Raw genomic sequence first — 22,119 nt, forward strand, 5'->3', positions numbered from 1 at the left:
ACAAATGGTAAAACACACCACACTTTTTGAAAAATGCCTTTTTTTGGTTTAAATGCCCAAATTCCAGGACAGTCAGCCAGATACTGAAAAAAACAGTATCAGAAACAGGAACAGAAAACAAGTAGCTAGAAGGATCAACAGCTTAGCAGAAGAATGCAATCTGCATCATTCAGCTCGAGCAATTACCACCTCACCACACCACGCTAGGCTGGCATTAGTGCCTGCATCCGTGTGGCTCAAAGAGTACAATCTAATAATATATCTTAATCAAAGGAAGGTAATATTTTATCAGATCAGAACAAGGAACACATATTGGTATTATTTTTGCAACAGTAAATTTTGAAATAAACATTTCCTTTACTATGAAGTTGTAGTATTAATGTTAACCCTTGGTCAAAAACTACTGCATGCCTTTGTATTTACAAATTTCTCATTTCTGCCACATATTTTTGTTTCTAGATAGAGAACCACACTGCAATATTATTTTGTGCACATATGAAGCAAGTTCCTTGTGTAATTTCCCTTTAAACACTGGCTTAAATCTCATTACCTCATTTAAAGGGATTCTGTTCTATGATGAAGCTAAATAATCGAAAATAAATTTTAAAAACAAGAAAGAAAAAATTCACAATAAGCCTAACAGTTCTTCCAAGGACTTTCTGAATCAAGATCATACCTCTGCACATGTCTGACACTGCAAAAACTTGTAGTGTGAACACAACCTTACTGTTTCCAAATACTTTCCAGCCTCTGCATGGGTTGGACCTGCTAAGAACATCATCATGCCTACTTGCTTGATTTTTAAAATCAGGCCACCAAATGAGGCCACTTTAAAGACAAATCGTCTTTTGCAGTAATGAATGATCAGTATGAGTCTTGGGGGAAAATCCCAGGTAACTCTCAACCACAGCCTCTAACAGCAAAGGACAGGATTTTCCATCTGCCTATGATCTCCACAACCTTAACAAACACACCATTTAACTGTTAGATCAATGTTCTTTACCCAGAAACAAGTTTATTCCAGGTACAACAGATCACCTCAAAATCTGACACCCTGTTTCTTTCATATTCCCTAAGGTATTCTTATTAATAGAATTTAGGGGCAATCAGATTTGTGTTTTCAGAGCTGCTCATTCCTTTTTGATGTATTTACCTTACATCTGTATTGTTACTTCTTACTTGTATCCTTGTTCAATATGCAATAAACAGCTTACAAAGGCACACCTCCTCATTAGAACAAATAGACTTCTTCATCTCCTTCATATATTTTCAGGTGGCATTTCTGTAAAGCCTCGTCATCACGATACTAAAACAGTGCTGGGAATGTACATGGGCTGTTGAGATGTCTGATTCTACACATACACAGCATACCAGTATGCCTCAGTTCTGAGGTTCTCCTTCACTGTCTCAGATCTGATCAGTAAGAAAGCTTTAAAGTCTGTGCTGATCAGACAACTCTTTGCTACAAATTAAATTTAAGTTATTTTAAATACATGTGTAATATAAATAGATGTTCTTCTTTCAGAAATGTTTAATTGGTTAGCAATTAGGTAAGTAAACCTCTGGGTAAAGTCCCTTCTCTGAAGGTCAGCCGTACGTAACTGTGGGAGGAAGGGTGGTAGTGGTGTTTCTAATTACTCTCTTTGCACAGACTAATTGTAAAAGAAACAAAAATAGATGCTTTCACATCCCATAAAACAGTAGGCAGCAAATCAAGACCGGCATACAAACCAGTGCTGATTTTTTTTTGTTATTTTTTTAGGCACGCAAAAGACCTACCCCTCCCACAAAAGAAGAGAGACTCACGTAATCACTCTTCAAAACAATGTGCAAGGGTGAGATTTCACAGTCAAGCTATTCTGCTAATTCCCTTAACTGCTCAGAGGATCTAAGAAGCTACAGACATGTAAGTACAGAAAAAGAATTAACATTTTTTTCACTGAGTAACAGCAAACAATTGAAGAAGGTTCATTTCTTTTCATATTATTTTGAATATTCTCATGTGGTGGGAAGGATAAACGATTTTTGGATAGGAGAGAGAAAGCTCAGGGAAGAAATTCTGTAATAACTCAGACTGATAGATTAATATGTTGCTACTTAATTTTTATTTAAAGGGGCAGCTGACCCATGGAACCACTGACAAATGATTTGAAATGCTTTCTTAAAATTGAGCCTTTTGACAATCAGAGGGAAATCTCTGGTATTACATTAGCTTAGACAATTTTTGTAAGTAATAGGAATTGAAACTATATTAATGCAGAAATAACTAATGTTGAAGTAGTAAGTGAAACACTGCTGTTTATACATGGAAGCTGGCAGAATGCTTTAATTGTAGGAGAGCACTTTAAAAGAAATCTGTACTGTGGTGATGAATGCATAGGTTGGTCTATCATAGGCACTCCTGGTCTATGAAATAGTCTTTATTCTCAGCCCAAGAGCTCCTCAGTCACTCTTCTCATGTCTGAACACCATAGCAGAATATTGTAAGAAGCTGAGTTTTTTTAGGAGCCAATTCCTCTTTTTCCTTCTGACACACATTTCTTCCAAAACTTTTACAAGGCATTCTTTTTCTCAACTGCAATCACCAAACATCTTTGTCTCTAATATCTACCTTCATGCCACAAAGCTAAAGAAATATTACAAGTGTTATCATTTTATAATGATCACTTTCCAATTAAACAGGATCCATTTTTCACATTTCACTGGTAAAGCAGCATATACCATTCAACAGACTAGCAGCTCCTAACTATCACTTATCTTAAAAAAAGTAGAGACAGCATGCATGCCTTTGAGCTCAGAACAACAAGAGAGATCTGTTTAACATTTCATGGCTCTTCCTGAACAGAGACAAGGGACGGAAAACTTACCTGGCGGTTAGTCTTTAACAGCTCAGATTTAATCCCTTTCTGTTCAAAAGGTTGAGGAGTAAGTATACATGTAATAAATAAATTTGAACTAAAGTTATAAAGTTTTAATCCCTAAAGGTAACTAAAGATTGCACCTGTACAGGTCCCGCTTCACCCAGAAAAAAGAATGTCATATGAAAGGTGTACATTTTTGTAGCCCTAAGATACAAATTCTTATCTGACTGTTTGTCTCTCCTGCCTGCAGGAGTGCAATGTCAGTGCCTCAGGTTTTTCTCTTGTTTATTTGCTATGTTCTAGGATCTATAAGATCCTACAACGATCTATTTTAGGATTCAGTAGATGTAAGTAAAGTGAAATGAGGTTAACCATCTCAGCATCGGCACAGCTCTTCACATTAGCATGCATCTTTGGCAGATGTGATTTATGTTAGATAAATTCATTTTTTATAGCACAGAATGTTTTGAAAAAGAGATCCAACAAATAAGAGCTAGACAAGTATACTTCACATGACTTCCACTTTTCCTTTAACTAGTCATGCAGCATTTCAACTCAACTTCTTTATTTCCATTTCACTTAATTTACTGCAATTCCTGTTATTTTGTAATGCAAAATGTAATTATCTAAACATCACTGTGTGCATCTGGAAATTCTGTTAAGCACTTAAAGAGTATTGTAATTCTTTTTAACGATCATTAAGAAAGTTACACTTTATGAAGTATACACTTCGGATTCTCTGAAGTGGGGCTTACAAAATTTGCTTCAATATTCCAACATACTTAGGTCTGTTTTAAAACAGAATAAAAATGCCAGCCTGGAAACCTTCTCATCAAAATTAATTAAGAATAGCAACCTGAGGATTCAATTTATTTGTAATTTAGGATATAAAGCCTAACAGCCTTGAAAAATGGTAAATTAACATAATCCACTAAAAATAATACACAAGAGTGTCATAGGACTAGAAAGAAACAGGAAGCTACAGGACATGCCTGTTTCTTGCCTCAGCCTTTACTAAACCACGTGTAGCTCCCAAGCTGATAATAATCTACCTTGCTATATTAACAAAGCATTATGTTAGCAGGCATACTTTTTAACATAACATAGCTTAGATCAAACCCTTTTCTCAAACATGGAAAACATGTACTCCAGAACAAGAATTACTTGTATGGTAAATCAGAAATTTCCACAGTGAAAATCTCTGGTGAAAATAAAGCAATAATTTTTGACATTAAGGACAAAATTAAACCTACACTACCAGAGCACATTCCCCATCTTCCACTGCCTCAGTTTTTAAAGTCTGTAAGATTTACGCAGCTCAGACATGTAGAGGACTGCAAGCTCAGGAAATAAGTCCTTGGTTTAGGTATTGCAGGGAAAGAAGTCGTCTGTCATACTGATAGTATTTCAAAGCACCCAAGGTTTTAGACACTGCAGCTTAGGGCACACTCACTCTTCACGTTAGGCCATCCCTATGATATTTAGACATAGCTGTTAAGGGGAAAAGTGTAACATTGATTTCCACAGATACTTGCAACATCCCAAAACACAGATCAAAAAGCAGGAGTCGAGAATAAGAAGAAAAACACACAGAGAGCGAGCGAGCTCTGTATCACTGTTGGCACATAACCCCAAATCATGTAATCTAAGTCTGCAACGCTACAATTGGCAGCTCATGGCTTAAGTTTATGCATATTAAGGGTTAAATGTCCGTAACATTACTATACTACATATAAAACTCATCACACACAAACACATCTAGGAACCAGGGCTTTGCATTACATGCTGCCAGACCGGAGCCATGGTTCTGTTCATCAAATATCTTTTGCAGTGGGGACTCTATTCTGAGCTAGGCTCTTGGGTGCAGTGGTGTAAGCACAAAACAAACAAACAATTCCAGTCAAACATTTTCACAGAAAACCAAGCTTCTAAAACAACTGAATTTCCTTCCTTGATGGGATTGCAGGATTGGCATAAGGGTACCTTGCACTGATTAAAGACAAGCTAGATTTTGTAAGGGGCTTGACATGGAACAGTCATCTCTTCTGAGTAGACACTATTGCTACAGAACATTAAGAAAGCAGAATAGATTAAAAGCTGGTGAGCTAACAAATCGCAAAATGACTAAAAAATAACCCATCATGTGCTTCAATTTTTTCCATCAATGATCAGAGAACAAACACATTATGAGAGATAACATTTGAAAACGGCAAGTGACAGAAAAATAAAGAACGAATGGCACTGCTTGTAAGTCTGGATGTATTCAAATGAAATTAATTGTAAACTCTGCCAGGAGTAACATCCTCCCAGGTAGAAGTAGAGAGCAATGGCCATACCCATAGATTGAAATAACCTAGGACATAGTGAATCTGAGAAATACTCCATTATCACAGTGAACTAACATCACAAGCTCCCAGTACAACACTACACAACTCTTATCTGGGATATCTAATCAACAGAACAGAAAAAGCAGGGACAGAGTGGTGAGCACACTTCCGAGCACAACGATGATGAGAGCCATCTGGAATTGGACTAAGCTGAAGCTAGAATAGAAGTCACAAAATGATTTTGCCTTACAGTGAGGCACTTGAGTTTACCTTAATTTGTCAAAACAATGAGATTGTATAAACACATTCAGATGGGGAAAACCTCTTTACTAAAGCATTTTTTATTCCAAGGGGAAAGGCACAACAAAAGCAATATCTGCAACTAAATTTGGGGAAATGTAAATAAGACACCCCCACATTTTTAAGAGTGGTTGCTCGACTAGTGAAACAAGTTACAGTACAGATGATTAATTCTCCCTGAGCTCTCCAAATCAAAGCAAAAGCCATTTTGGAATACATGCTTTAAATCAAAAATTAGTCCATACACAAATAAATAAAATCAGAATATAGCCTGGATTACACAGGCATTGACACTAAATGAGATGAGTAAGTGGTCTCTTCATACTACAAGTTTACACATCAGTGTCATCAAATACTATCTGTTTGTCGATTCAGAAAAAAGTAAAAACCTGAACAACTTTTCTTACAGTACTGATATAAAGATATGGACTTTAAATACTTTATGCCTTAAAATCTTGTACGTACCTCTTTGCAAAAAAGTTGTGGAAATGTTTTCTAAAATTGTTAAACTGGTAAGGTAAATTAATTTTTTTTTTAATATATACTTTAAAATAGTATCGTCAGTAGGCAACCTGAGCGCGGTATTTAATCCAACAGCATAGAACAGTAAACAGTCTAGGAGAGATTCTAGAAGGTACCTGTAAAAAGTGTATCTAGATTCATAACAGTAAATGACCATGTTTTCCTAAGGTATGCAGGCATAAAACTTACAAAAATCAACAGGAATCAAGTCAACACACTGTTTAATTAGGCTGAGGTTTACAGTGGTAAAGGGCAGACGTTCTCCATTCTTGCTCTAAGAATACAAAAAACGCAAAAAGCATGCAAAATTGGACTACTGTCATTTTTTCACAGATATTCTATGGAGGGTGGTCCATGTCCTCTAAGTACAGTAAACTAACCACTAAGGATTGTTGCCAAGAAAGAAGTAGCGACGTAACACAAGTAGCAGGACTCAAAAAAGTCTCGTTTTAGTTAATACTCTAGATGCCTTCCAGGATGAAAGTTTTATTTTAAATGAAGCCCTGCTCAAGATTGGCAAGAAAAGGTGAAACACCTGCTGAGGTGAATGGAGTTCATCCAACAACAGTAGGAGCTCAGACATACAAAGAAGTCACCATGGCTCAGCTAATGTACAGTAAATTGTCAAGGTGCATCAACTTTATCATCTGTTTGGGCCTCAAGACACATACAGTATCTTGAAGTGGTTTTTTTTGTTTTAAAAAAGGAAATATCTTCAGGAAATAGAGCACCTAGACACCCGGTGACTGCGCTCAAGAATGGCCGTACATACTGCCATACAAACAAAATATTAATATTCATCTAGAGTATTTCAAAATAAATATGTACCCTTCATTAACCTTGCAAAATATGCTGGAGATAACAGAGGATCAAGGAAGACGCTCTCCCCACGCAGGGCTGACTTCCACAGGAAGCAGAAGAGCCTGCTCGGGACGCCTGGCATCCAAGGGGTGCAGCTTTGCAGACGGGCATGCTGACCTGGAGGATGCATGAGCTCTGGTCCTCCAGCTTTCTTCTTGTCTGTGCGTGCTCAGTTTGTCCTGCCATGAAACTACAGGGAACCCACATAAGTTTCTGCGAAAAGCAGTCTTTAACACTTACGTGAAACAACAGCCATCCTACGTGCTTCTATAAAGGAAGAGATGAAATAGGAGGAAAGCGTACCAGAACCATCCACAGGGCTATCAGTAACGCATTATTCAATTGTTAAACACACCAATGCCAAGATACTGATATTCCAGACATTCTTGAATCTTCACAACAGCTAGAGAGCTGATATTTGCTGATTTAATCCCCTTACTAGAAGTCACAAAACTCCATTTCAGATCTGACTTCCAACCCTGAATGTGGGATTCACAGCTTACATTAAGAGCAGGAATTTGAGAATCCCTTTTATCAGCATTTTTAGCATTTACATACTCCTGCTAACCTAGCCAGAAGTCCGGTCAGACTGGATTCTAATACGGTATGTGTTGTAGGTAAATTAATCGTGAACAATTAATATGAAAAGATTATCCTGAAATAAAAAGGACAGTCTCACCACATTGTGAAAGAACTTACTAATCTTTTTATGCTTCTGAGGTTAATTAAAGGGTAATACAAACATACAGAATGTGTAGCTTACAATCCTTAAAACTGAATTTTCCAGAAAGACTTCTTTAAGGTACAACAGATTAAATAGTGTATACTGAAAGGCAGATCCTCAGAAATAACCTAGACCTTTTAATTAACGGATGGACTTAAATTCAGATTACAACAGCTTTTATCTCTATATAGTATTCCACATTAAAGCAGAAGCAATCTTGTCCAAACTGTTATTTTAACCCACTTAAGTGCAGACATACAGGCTGACAGTTTTCACGAGTCATCCGCATGGCAAAGTCTGGCGCCAAAACTAGCATCAACATTCTGTCCTATCTCAAGAAACGCAGCCACCTCTCAGTTACAGTCGAAACACGAGCAGGCTGAAAAGGTCCTTTGAAAAGGACCAGTTAAAGTGACTGCTGAGAGCATCCCAGATTACACATAAGAATAGTTATCTTGACTGTTTTTTATAGTTACATAAACAGAGCGTTGTATTTATCTGAAGAGATGGTGCTTCCAGCAACGTTGTTGAGAGACTGTTTCACAAGAGTATGCTTCTAGCAATCAGCTTCTTTTATCAGTACACGTACAAATACATAAAATACGTGACTATAATGTGCCTGGTTCGCTACTGGAAGTATTCCTATCTTGGTAAGTCTATAGGTTTTCTGGAGGGTGTGGGGTCTTTTTACGCTAAGTCTCACCAGCAACAACTGAAAGACAGAGCCAATCCTCACAGCGGAAAGAGTTAGAAAGATGCCTTTTCTTAAAAACTCACTTGCAAACAAAGTGACAGTTTCAGTGAGCAAAAACTAGGAAGGAATACTACCAAAGTGACACATATTTTAAGGATGGTACTAACCAGCAACAGGAAGTTTTCTGTAATTTGTTAGCTAAATTCTTCAAATGGTACCTCTGAGAGAATATTTTTGTAGAACAATCACTCAAAGAGTACTGTTAGAAGCCCCATCGTTGCTGACATTTACAATTACAATAAGCACCCGATACATAACAAACCTAAGAAACAGTCTCCATTGGAAGCAGAATCAACAGGGTAGGATCCTTTCCATTTCTAAAATGCTGGATCATTTTTGATAAATAATATTTAAGTCCCCCAAAGCATTGCATCCACATCACTTTGTGGATCTTCCATGCCATTTCTGAATATGCAGATTTAAAAAACCCCAAACATTCAAAAGCTACTAAATTGCCATTTGACTACGTGTATAAAAGATTTTAGCTGGGTTACAGAAGCTTTGGAGCACCACTAAAAAGTGACTAAAGCAGCAGTCTGATGAATTTATGTATATAAGCAACATTTGAACTATATTGCAAAAGCCAATTCTTAAAACTAGGATTTAAAAAGCTTGAATTATTTTAATGCCAACACGGTAAGCAAGAGTGTTGAAAATTTTGCTTTCTCTAAGTAAGTTAAAGAATCACAAAATGAATCCTTTTAAATAAAAACTCCTTAAAATTAACTGAAACACATTTAAAAGATTTTGTCAGCTTGTCTGGCCCTTGAGAATTTCATATGCTCATTTGTCATGAGGTTTCTTCGGACACCCCTTTCCTCCTCTCAAACTGCTTTAAATGGTCTCATCTCCTGACCCTTTATAAACCTTACTTTCCAAATGCATTACAGCCCTAGTTTATTATTTCGCCTGCTGTCTGATTTTTTTTTTCCAGGAAAGAGGGGATTAGGATCAAAATAGAAGAGCCAAGAAGAGTCAAAGTTTTGGGGTTTTCTTCTGAAGGAGGCTTGAAAATGTGCTTCGTCATAATGAAGTTTCATTTCAGTTTTTCAGAACGTTACCTTCTGCACTACAAGTTGGCTGCTGTTATGCAGAATTTTATCTGCATTTATTACAAAATGTCCCCTTTTGTTTTTTCATGTTAGGTCTTCTGAATTTCCTGCAGTAACACTGGTTGCAGAAATGGACACTTTCACAACTTCTCAGACTAACAGTTCTACCTGTGACTTGTATGAACATAAAGATACAGCCAGGATACTACTGTCTGTGTTCTACAGCTTCATCTTAATTCTTGGAGTGCTTGGAAATGCCATTGCCCTTACTGTCATTTTTAAAAACAGAAAGAAGATCAACTCTACCACCCTCTACTCAACAAATCTTGTCCTCTCAGATCTATTTTTTTGTATTGCCTTGCCTACAAGGATAACCTATTATGCCCTGGGATTCCACTGGCCATTTGGAGAAGCATTATGCCGAATAACTGCTCTCTTGTTTTATATTAACACTTATGCCGGTGTAAACTTCATGACATGTTTGAGCATTGACAGGTTTTTTGCCGTTGTCCACCCTTTCCGATACAAGATCAGAAGGATTAAATATGCCAAGGGCATTTGTCTATTTATCTGGTTTCTTGTATTTAGTCAAACTTTTCCATTACTTATACAACCCATGTCATACAAAGAAGAAGAAAGGACTACATGTATGGAATATCCAAACTTTGAAAGAATTTCACATCTACCATTTATACTTCTTGCTGCCTGTTTAATAGGGTACCTTATTCCCCTTGGGATTATACTGTTTTGTTACTCTCAAATTAGTTGCAAACTTTTTCAAACTGCCAAGGAAAATCCACTGACTGAAAAATCAGGAATAAACAAAAAAGCCATCAATACAATCATATTTGTAATTATAGTGTTCATCATCTGCTTTACCCCTTATCATGTTGCAATTATACAATATATGATTAAAAAGCTTCAGAATGAACCCTTATGCAGTGAAAAGCAAATTTTTCAGAAGTCACTCCATTATACTGTGTTTCTGATGAATTTTAACTGCTGCCTAGATCCTTTCATCTACTTCTTCGCATGCAAAGGATACAAGAGAACTGTAATGAAAATCCTGAGACGACAAGTGAGTATATCAATTTCAAGTGCTGTCAGGTCACATCATGAAGAAAGCTCACGTGATGTGGGAGAAACACAAATGACGGTACTTGCAAAATCTTCCAATGGAAAGTTATCTGAAAAACAAAGTCTGTAGTGCACTGCAGTGAAGTAAGCTTAAAAATTCTGGGTCCACAGTAAATACTCTTTGTGCTCCCTGTACAGCAACTTCAGTAAGATTCTGTTTCTCAGAGTGTCAGGAAATCATGGAATGATGTTGAACTGAAAAAGAATCATCATATGACAGCAGGAAAACTCAAAGTTACAGTTTTCCTAGCTGTATCATTGTGACTGATCTCATTATTTTTTCCAAATCTGTACCACTGTGAATGTTCAAATTCCATACTGCACATACACATGTCTGGATGTTACTGAGTCAAGCAAAGACCTGAGTCACACTTTTAACTGGACGTCTAACAAAGGAAGATATTTAAAAAAGCTTACAATTCAGTGCGACTGAAATCAGCACATTGGAAAACTGCAAGACCTCTATCTGAACTCCAATTAAAGTACTGTTGACAACTACAGCAATGGTTTTGCTGGGTCAGTCACACAAGTAATCAAACTCTGAGATAAAATGGACAATTTCTGTGCGCAATTTGACCATCACAAGTGCTTAGTGTATAGCCCTTTAGAAGTTTAAAGGTGAAACTGTATTTTTAGAGTATTTGGAGCATAAATGTCTTATTGGAAAATTAACACACATAACATTGTCAAATATAACAGATGAAAAGTTAATGAATTGTTTGTTTCTCCCCAACACTGAATATCTCGCATATGTTAAGCCACTCGTCTTTGCAAGGTGTATTATCTCTTCATTCCTTTTCGCAAAGGAGGACTTTTCTTTCTAGTGTGTGTTGTAAAGAGCCTCTACTCTAAGTTGTATATAAATTATTTATAAATGCAAAAGTCAGTTGAAGCAAGAGACTTCAATATGAAAACTGTACCATTCAGTCGAAAAAATAGTGACACAGGGTTATATAGAACACCCTCTGAAGTCAGAGAAGGACACAGGATAAAGGTTTTAGAAAAAGGAGTAAATCTTCATAGCCAAAGTCACGAAAAACAGTTGATCAGGTTAATTATAATGGGATGAGATGGCCACCTCTTTCTGAGCACTGTTTATCTCAGAGATCAATAAATGACAACAGCAGGATCACTCGGGAAAGAGCAAGCTTTCCCATCATGCCTTCTCAGAGCATTTCTGGAATCTATACGGACATACTGAAATCAAGCCAAAGAAGAGACCAGATGAACAAACAGCTCCTACTACAATCCGCTCAATACCAGCATACATCCAGGATGGAAATCTCGGGTTCCTGTTGTCATGCCCTTCCTTAACGTGTCAGTTTCCTTCCCTGCTTTATTCCTGGCCCCATGTCTTTTGTCTTCTATTTTATTAATATGGCTTCACTTGCCAACATGACACGGTAATTGCACTGTGAGGCTGAGAAAACTAAAAAGAGTGCCTGAAAATTCCTGGTAAAAGCTATGTCAGATCTAATAAGAATGAATGCTATTTATTGTGCCTTTACTTCTCCACCATTGAGCCTGTTATGGAAAGTCATCAAGCAAATACAGCTGTGTTCATCCTCTTTGCAGTTCCCTCCTTCCTTATGCACTGACCTTCATCTACCTGTAAAGATGGAAGGGTCATATGTGAACAGCAGAAGCAGCACAGAACCATTAAATTAACAATTACTTTATTACAGGAAAGAAAACGTAAAAGATCTAGTCTTTCGGACAGCTTAGACTATCAAAATTGAGTTTCCAGTCTCAAAAGACACTATACAGAAAAACAGAGTAAGAAAATATGTTTTTAACAGAAGTTCTACTTAATTCTTCAATTTTTAACTCCTATTAGTTCTGTTCTCGTCAGCCTTTTTAATAAACTATTTTAAAATATTATTTAAGAATGTTGCTTCTGTAAAAGTAAACAAATGATAACCTGATAAAACCACAGATGAACCATCCACGAATGTCTAGAAGTTGTTAGAATAAAATATACATTTCATTAACATCACACCGTTACAAGGTCATTTTACTCTACTAACGTCCGTCTTATTTTGTGGCATGCATTTGCTCTAATTTCATTTATAAACTCCTTAAGTCAAGAAGTCTTTTTATATTTGTCAGCAAAATACAATTCAAATGTATATTAGAGCATGACATCATACATTTATTCACTTTTCTGTGAAAAAAGGATCAATATCGAAAATCTTAACTTACATTTTTCTATCCCTGTAGTCTCATGTTAGTAAGCCTGTTATTTTTAAATTGAGATTTTGTTTTTAAATCATGTCAACATTCTCAAACAGCTACCTTTACATCAAAATACTGTTTTTGTTCAGCTAGGTCTTAGAGTGTTGGTCCAGTTAGACAGCAGTGTGACAAAAATCTGTTCTCCTCCTTATTTTAATATTTCTCAAATACTGAAGGAAACAATTAAATAAAAATCTTTAAGAGCTGAGATAAGCTCAGCTTCCTGACAGAAGTCCTATAGGCACAGATGCGCAGACAGATAGTACCGGTTTACAGCTGTGGCAGCTGAAGCCGCTGTTTGCCCTCCCTACTTGTCAGCATTCACAGCTCATGCAAACTCACTGACATGAATGAAAAGATTCTTTTACGTGTGTTTATCTGAAACGGCCAAAAGCAGTGGTGGCTTCAGCTGGCCTGGGAGACTTCATTAAAGTAATTTAAAGAGCACCCATTCTATTCCTTCTGCCAGTTGTGCTGTGGGGCTGGTAGCCTCCACCGCTGGTAGCCTCCACCAAAGATATGGGAAAATGGAGGGCAGTAACACTGAAAACTCTTATGGCTGTTTCCAAATAACTGTTTTTCTTCAAGATGCCTTCATCCACTCATACCAGAGAGGTACTCCTCTCCCAATACTGCTTGTTAAGAGTATTTTTGCTATAGCAGGTATCTGCAGTGGAACATCTCAAGTCCCTCTTCCGCATGCCACACACACACAAAGATAAAGAAAGTAAAGCTATACGTGCTATCTCTTTTCCTCTGTAACACTGAGTATATAATATATAATAGATGCTGAGAAAGCAGTAGGAAAAAGGGCTGCCAACATAAAAACAGGCTCTGTTGGAAGAAACCAGTTGCAAGGAAGTACTTTGCAAGTACTTACCTTTAAAAGAAGGTAGATCATTAACACTGTGGGAGGTTCACACCAGCAAATTCCCAGAGCAGGATCCTCCAAAATTTAAATGAGGATTTCCAGACAGCTCTTCTAAAGGTAGCATCCTTTTGGTCAGCATGTAGTATCTAGCAAGAGTGACCAGCTAAAGGTAGGTGCCCTGGAGATAATGACTGTCAGTACTTCCTGCTGAAAAAAGGTACTTCAAATTGCTTCTAAATTACTTGCTTGAGGTCTCATGTAACACAGCCTTACAGTAAACAGGTTTTCTTTATTACTGAGCCAGATATAAAATACAAAGAGACCGGGAGTCCCTTTGCATATTTCTACTTGTACACACACAGGAAAGAAGGATATGATTTTGTCAGTAAAAGGACAGAGCATGCCATGCCATGCAACACATGATAGAAGCAGTATGAGCTTTGCAAAAGACAACAGCAGTTGATTTTCTGTAAGAGAAAATAAGAATCTATTTTTCGGTACAAGCTTTTGATAAATTCTAGGAAATGACCCCTTCTGTATGAGAGGTTGGGCAACAGTCATACAGATCTGGATCTCACCCCCCCTTTTCGCAGACGAACAGAGTGCTGACAAGCAGCAATAGGTTCAAACTGTTTGTTCATTATGATGATCTGACTGAGGGTCTAGGAAGAAATAGGGTCTCTAATTGGAGTGTGAAGTCCAGTAAGGATCTTAAAAAACATATTCATGGCATGAATATGATAGCATACCTTTCAACTCTACAGTTAGGAGTGTAGGGCTAAGGCAGTTGCTAAAAGGGCTCTGACCAGACTACAGGTGCAGTTCTTTAATTCCAGCAGATAATCAAGGATAAATGGAAGAGTCACTGATGGGGAAAGATGACTTTTTTGAATCAGTATGTTACAAACCTCTTTGCTAAGTTAGACCAGGTAGATTCCTCTTTGCTGTTAACAAGATTGTTTCTTAGTGGATGATTCCCCAAGAGATATCCAACATTCACGCAGTGAGGTGGAAGCATTTTAGATTAAGGTGAATATTGGCTGTGCTTACAGAAAGCAGGCCTGCTAGGGGGAGACTGGCATTATAGATTTCTGAACAGAGAGATTCATTAGGTCCTTAAATCAAATCCACCTGGGCCATGCCAGGACTTTCTGCTGGGAATATTCAAAGTTCCTGGGAAGCTGACAAAAAGAACATAGTAACCTACGTATCAGATCCAAATGGACTGCTTGCTTGTAGAACTGAGAAGACTTCACATTCTGCAGTTTGTTGATATCCAACAGAGTGGTTAGTGTGGTCAATGTGATTGGTGTGGTCAGTAAATACATGGATACGGTGACCAGAGACAAATCGAAGGAGTACACTGCAGGCCCACCTGAAAGTTCTGCTTCAAGATGCTGATATGTAATCTGCACTCAGTGTCTGGAGACTGAGAGAGAAACTAGTATGCTTTCCAATCAAGCAGGGACACACCTGAAATCTTCCTCTAAAATCAAATTCCTTTCAAACATTGTTTGGCTCTTTATGCCAACTCATGGAATTGAGTATTAATTCTGGGACAAGGATATATATATGCCCAGAACTAATGTCTGGTTTGTAAGTAAAATGGAGTAAACCTGCAAAATCTTCTGGTAAAAGAGGAGCACACTGCCATCTGCCCAGGTAAGATCAAAAACTGTTCCTTGACAGACGATGTCTAGGTTATACATATGCAATAAGTTCTATGGGAGTATGGAATCGGTCCTGAGAGAAAAAGGCCCTGGCTGCTGTATAGCCTGTATAAATTTCAGTCACTGAGTGGGGACCAGGTATGTACCTATTTACCTTAAGGCCTAAAGAATTCAGGACTGTTAAGGGCCACATTCAGAGCTATTTTGGAAACAGAAGCTGACTTTTAAGAGCACATTGTCAAGTTAGGGGTGCTCTACTGTCAAAAACCTAAGGCCTTGTAAACATTCCTGATGCTAAGAAGAAAAACCACAGACAAGTCCTTAACATGTACTCATGGCCTACTATGACAAAAAGGTATTTTGTATGTAAAATGTACTGGGATGTGGAAGAAACAAGGGGTTTTTTTTGTTTTTTGTTTTTTTTTTTTTTAAGAAAACTCAAATTTTTTTAACTCTAAAACGAGTCTCCAGGCTCCTTTCCTTTGCAATTAAAAACAGCAGCTATAAAATCCCTCCCATTTTAGGTGCTGAGGACTGGAATTTGAATCTACTAGGTCTCTGAGCCAAAAGCAGATTCTCGAGAGATGGGTCCAGAATAAGAAAAGGGTCTTAAGGGCTGTGAGGTAGTACTGCTAACACTGGATTATTTAACCATGGGCAAAAGACAGAAACCTTTCTTGAAGTTGTGAACTGTCCTAGATTAGAGAAATTGCCTAGTCTCATACAGTTTTTTGCTGTCTGAAGTGGGAGAGACTTACAGGAGTGTAACTGGACCTCTATGAAACTACATAGGATCCAAAGATGTTTTCCTCCTGCTGTAAGAGCATACTACACCTGGGATACTTAGTGCAGCCCTTGAATCTTTAGAAGATTTAGAATTTCATCTGTATGGGTGCAGAAGGCATCCTCTGCATAAGGGGAGATACTCTACCTGGGACCACACCTTTTAAAGTAGAACACAAGAAACCAGGATACAACTAATGCCTGTATCTGGCTAATACCACCATACAGCGTGGAAATATAAACCCGTGAAATTCCGTTAACAAAACAGTCAATCTGCTTGCAGTCTTTTATGGGCACAGTGAGATTGCCCTGCTGTAGCGCCTTTTCATGGCAGCAGCCGCAACTAGCGAAGGAAAAAACTTCCTTCCCCTCCCACGACAACACAGGTTTTTTTAATCAATCCTTTTATACACCAGCCTACAAGAAACTGGGCTTTGTCAAACAAGTTGGGCTATTTCCAAAAAAGCCATGTTGACTGGAAGTGACATCTTCAGGTGAGGAAATGAGGTAGGATGTCTATCAATGAATAGAACAGTTCCCAGAAGAGCTCCATGGGACTATTCAGGGAAGAAACTAGCTGTGAGCTCCTGGAATGATTAATATAATTTCTCAGTTTGTGTTGAAGGTAGTACTTTGTCTCTAGGCAAGAAAATGAGTCACACATTGAAGAAATGCAGAAAGGGAAGATACTGAGGAAGATTTTCTTCGTTCCAACACAGTCAGAAGCTGGCAGAATGGCTCTAGGCTAGGTATTGGCTGCGCAAAGGGCAGCAGTCAAGGCCATGAGAATGACAGCAAGCAGAACGGAAGTCCATGGTAAGGGCCCATGACACTCAATAGCATCCCAACGACTTTAGTTCTGCAGACATCTTGGGGCCCACCTCCTGATAATAAGAGTGGGTAGTGAGACAGGTGTCAGGAGCAATCCTTTCAGGGTATTCATCTGCCTGAAAAAGATCATATACCTTGACTTTAGCAAGGACTTTAAGCCAGTTTCCTATTGTATTCTTATCAAATGTGTTGGTGAGATATATACTGAATAGCTGGATGATAAGATGGTTGGAAAATTGGCTGGACTCTCAAAAGAGCTGCTATCAGTGGTAAAAAGTCCACTCGGCTGCTAGTAAACAGGGAAATCCCTCAGAGATCAATATTTGGACAATACTGTTTTATGACTTCATTAATGACCTGGATCATGGGACAGAGTACATTCTCAGCAAGTTTGTGAATGACACCAAATGGGGGGAAGTAGTCAGCATGCTGGTAGGCAGGCCTGCTATTTAGAGAGACCTGAACAGGGTGAAGATGGGAACCTCATGAAGTTCATCAAAAGCAAATACCAGTTCTGCATCTGGGACGGAATAATCCCATGCAAGAACAGTGCAGGCTGGGTGTAACTGTCTGGGAAACAGCTCTGTAGAGAAGGACCTGGGGCTCTTAGTGGACAGTAAGTTGAACAGGAGTCAGCAACATGCTCTTGCAGCCAAGACCAACTGCCTCTGGGCTGTATTAGTGAGAGTGTAGCCAGCAGGTCCAAGCAAGTAATCTTTCCCCTCTATTTAGCACTTCTGAGACCACATTTGGAGAACTGTGTTCAGCTCTGGGCTTCTCAGTACAAGAAAGACATGGACATACTGATTACAAGTCCAGCAGAGAACCACCGAGATGGTGAGGGCTGGAGCACACGACATATAAGGAAAGACCAAGAGAACTGGGTCTGTTCTGCCCGGACAAGAGAAAGCAAAGGGGAGACACCTTTTTCCTGTCTGCAAGAACAACTTTGCTATCTACAAGGATATAGAGAAGCTGGAGCCAGATTCTTCTTGGAGGGGGACAGCAATAGGACAAGAAGCAGTCAAAACAAGCTGGAACATGGGAAATTCTGCCAAGATATATGGGGTTAGGGGGAGGAGGTTTTTTTTGTTTGCTTGTTTTTTCGCAAACCATGAGGGTGGTAAAACATTAGAAAAGGTTGCCCAGAGAGGTTGTAGAATCTCCATCTTTGGATGTCTCTTCAAGATGCAACAGGACAAGTCCCTGAACAAGCTGATCTGCTTAGATCTGCTTTCAGTGGGTGCTGGACTAGATAATCTCTGGAGCCTCTTCTAACCTAAATTAGTCTATGATTCTATGATCAGCCATTGGGTTCATATATTTAGTTACCAACTTCTTTCAGGAATGCAAAGTCCTTCTTCAGAAAACGGGATGGATGACTACTGAGGTATCGCCATTGATGACATCACTCTCAAATCTTGTTTGACAGAGCATATGACAAAGCAGAGAGAAATAAAAATGATGGTAGGTCAAATGGTGCATCATACCTGTCTCTGTCCAAGTCCAGACAAGAAAATTGTACAGATATTTGTGACTGAACACTGAAAAAGTATACATCACCAAGTGAAGGTGCATGTGAAAAAAAAAAAATAAATCAGAAAACATACATGCATTTTCAGCACAAGAAAGGTTAGTGCTTTCACTCTTTTCTTTAGCTGCACAGGTAGAGCTAAGGATTGCTATTGCCAGCGCTCAGACCAGCTCCTCCAACCACCTTGGGCTGGAAGACATTGAAGCCTAACTGAAAGTATGGAGATAAATAACACAGTCACACAGTCTCTTGTGGCTCATGGACCTAGCAGAAGAGAACAAGTATTCCCCAAGGTGTTGCTGCTGGATGCTTTTGGCTGTCGGCCTGAAAGTTACGCACATGGGAGGAACCTGTCAGCAACATGGTCATCTAGACAAAGACAGCAACGGCAACTGCCTGAAATGGCAAACATTGCTACTACAAGCAACATGAGTCCTGCAGCTGATTAGTGACTTCTCTTAAACCAGCAAGTCTGTTTGCATAAGGAGAAAAGTTCTTTGTTTTGGAGTTTTTGTTTGCTTTTACAGAAGTTGCATTAAAGGCAAATCTTGTCCTAAAATTCAAAAGCTTTCACATAAGCAAGAAGTGAATGGACTCAAAGAAAACTAAGAGATAGCCTGCAACAAAAGAAAAAATATACATGGTGCAGCTGAAGTGAAGAACAAGAGAAAAACTTTGCCTAACATGAGCAGTTTTAGAAGAACTGGAAAGAAGGGACATACTCTGTCTCTTCTATCTCCATGCCTGTGGTACAGAGCAGGGTAAGAACTCAAGACAAAGCTCAAAAGTTTGGATCTTAGTAGTATCCAATCATACAGGTGCAATATACACAGGAATCATACAAAAAAACATCAAATTCGTCCTATGAAATATTTACTAATATAGTCTTGGCTAAGCACCAGCCTGCAGACTAAGGCTACCATACAAAACGAACACATCCAAGCCCCAACATTTCTCTGAAGAAAAGCAGGGGAATTGCTGTTTATGTAGTAAATACCCAAACATGTTTCTTCACTCTTTTTCTCAGAATACTCTCTCAGCTTCTTGCAATGTCTAACCTGGGGCTTCCTGAGTCAGATCTCTTATCTTTGCACGAGAGCCTTCAATCAATTTTTCTTCCATCAGTCTTTCCAGTCATTTTTTGAACTCAAATATAATTTTAATGTCTGTAGTATCCTGCAGCAAGACGTCCCACAATTTAATTACCCATGGTGTTTAGAGCTGTTTCCTTTAGAGCTATTTCCTTTTGTCTGTGACACCTGCTAGTTTCATTTAAAGTTCTCTGCTTCTTATACTGCATATGAGTGAACAGTGACTCCCTATTTACCCTCTCTATATCACTCACGATTTTACAAACCTGCATCAAATCCCCATCCTCAATTCATCCAACCCCTTCTCTTATGAACAATCAGATTGAAACTGTTGGGTGCTTCATCCACATTAAAGAGAGAGGAAAGAAAGGCGGCAAAAGCAAAGCAGGAATGCAAATCCAACTCGTTCAGAGCTGGCTGACAGAAGAGAACAGAGAACATCTCTATACATGTGGAGATGAAGAGTACTGACCTACTTTTCCCACCACAACAGCTTACCCAAAACTAGGTTCATGCCTCATGACTGCCAAATTTGGATCATCTTGCTCAGATACATCAACAAAGGAAGAACAGGACCTCAATGGGCTGGAAAAATGGACTGACAAGAATCTCATCAAGTTCAACAAAGTCAAACGTGCAGTCCTGCATCTGAGCTGGAATAACCCCAGGCAGCAGTGCAGAATAGGCACTGACTGGATAGCAGGTGGCTTTACTGAAAAGGATCCGGTGTCCTGGTGGACAACAAGTTGAACAGGAGTCAGTAGTGTGACCTACAGCCAAACATGTGCTGGATTGTATTAGAAAAAAGGATGAGGGAGTGATCTCTCCCCTCTATTTGGCACTTGTGAGAGTATGTCTGGAGTCCTATATCCAGTTTCAGGCTTCACAGTACAAGAAAGATACTGACATACTCCAGCAAGTCCAGTGGAGAGTCACTAAAACGAGCAGGGGGCTGAAGCACATGATGTGTGAGGAGAGGCTGAGACAGCTGAATTTGTTCAGCCTGAAGAGGGAAGACCAAGACATGCTAGTGGTGTCTTCAACTACTTAATGGGGAGGGGTGCAAAAAAGATAGGGCCAGGATCTTTTTGAGATACACAGCAATGGGCTCAAGTTGCAACAAGGAAAACTGCAATCAAACATTAGGAAGTGTTTTATCCACCATGAGGGCAGTCAGTAATTGGAAAAGGCTGCACTGAAAAGCTGTCAAATCTCCATCCTTGGAGATATTCAGAACTCGACCAGACATAGGCCTGATTAAACTAGCACTGCTTTGAATTGAGGGTTGGCCCATATGATCTCTAGAGAGCACTTTCAACCTGTATCACTCTATGATTGTAAAAAATTTGGTTAAAACACGGATTAATTCAGACAAGAAAGCACCATGAAATTCACGGGCCTTGCAGTAAAACTAGTAAATGATATAATTGTAGAAATCATTGAGTGTTGTCCTCTGTTAAAGCTCTTACCTAAATGCTATCATTGGCATCTTCCTAACATAAAAGGAAAGCTCAAGAAAGATTAGATTTATTTACAGTCTTTCCAAGATAGACTCATTTTTCTCAGCGTAAAAATACGAGTTTTTCCACTTCCTCTTCTCTTTCCTCAGCTATGACAGATGTTGTGCAAAAGGGCTAAGCTAAAAAAGCAAGTTTTGCACCTGTTCTGAAGACAGCAACATTTGCGGTTATCCTATCTCCTCCAGAAAAGTATACATAGTCTTGAACCATATACAGGGAGAGTTATGTTCCTCACTCCAGTAAGCTAGGCTTAGCAGTTTCATCCTTCCTGTGGCATGTAACTTTCGAGGGAAGTTGTGGTTATATAGCAGAAGGCAGCCTACTTTAAATATAGAGATGCTGAAAACTGATTATTCTTATTACTACCCTACCAAGCACCCAGATAATGTATTATCAGCAGCTGCTGGTATTAAGGAGCTAAGCCTCTGCAACTTAGACCAGATGACACTTTAATGTTACAATTTCTAAGTACGGCAACTCTGTCCAGAAGTAACATGACATAGATCACTGTCTCCAGTTGAACGGGAAGAGATGAAGCATCCCTGCCAGCTGTGTATGTGAGACTTTTTTGACAAAAAGAGCCAGAAACCAAGAGTCCGGCCAAGTTATCAGACTATAAAGGCAAATCCAGGCCAAGCTTTGTTCTCTTAAACACAAACGAACAAAAACAGCGCATTCACAGTGCAAGCTATCCAAAACAACCCAAGTTTCCATCAAAATACCATTATTCCTTCACTCAGTTCAGCCCAAATCAACTATTTAAAACGTGTTAGGGCCAGCTATTAGGACATATATATAATAGTGTTATTTATGCTAAAAGCAGAGCAGAGGACAAAGCTTCATATTTCTTATTCTTAACAACATCTCATGATCTCTCCTAGAGGTTTTGTTTTAGACAAAAAGCAAAGTAAATGATCAGACAGGACATCTGGCAAGAAGTCTATAAGAAGATAATACACTGCATGTCATACTAAAAAAGCAGCCTGAAAAAGTATCTCACTTAGTTCTGTGAAGATGGAAGAACTGTTGGTCTGACTCAGCAGGAC

The 22,119-nt window shown here is 38.7% G+C and overlaps 2 protein-coding genes across 10 annotated transcripts in view; one reads left to right on the top strand and one right to left on the bottom strand.

Annotated features, from left to right (window-relative positions):
* Positions 1-22,119, bottom strand: part of UBAC2 (UBA domain containing 2) — a 110,840-nt gene that overhangs the window by 42,570 nt on the left and 46,151 nt on the right. The window lies entirely within an intron of this gene.
* LOC104147414 (G-protein coupled receptor 183) lies at positions 1,358-12,419 on the top strand. Of its 3 annotated transcripts, none has more exons than XM_068928394.1 (3): positions 1,358-1,550; positions 1,763-1,906; positions 9,495-12,419. In XM_068928394.1, coding segments are annotated over exons 2-3 (1,116 nt in total). In that variant the 5' UTR covers positions 1,358-1,550; positions 1,763-1,904; the 3' UTR covers positions 10,609-12,419. The 3 variants fall into 3 exon arrangements, with proteins under 3 accessions (XP_068784495.1, XP_009678366.1, XP_068784487.1); XM_009680071.2 differs by lacking the exon at positions 1,358-1,550 and adding an exon at positions 6,344-8,245 and having other exon boundaries at positions 1,704-1,906; XM_068928386.1 differs by lacking the exon at positions 1,358-1,550 and having other exon boundaries at positions 1,706-1,906.

This window comes from Struthio camelus, chromosome 1 (genome assembly GCF_040807025.1).
Source record: "Struthio camelus isolate bStrCam1 chromosome 1, bStrCam1.hap1, whole genome shotgun sequence".
In the NCBI taxonomy this organism is placed as follows: domain Eukaryota; kingdom Metazoa; phylum Chordata; class Aves; order Struthioniformes; family Struthionidae; genus Struthio; species Struthio camelus.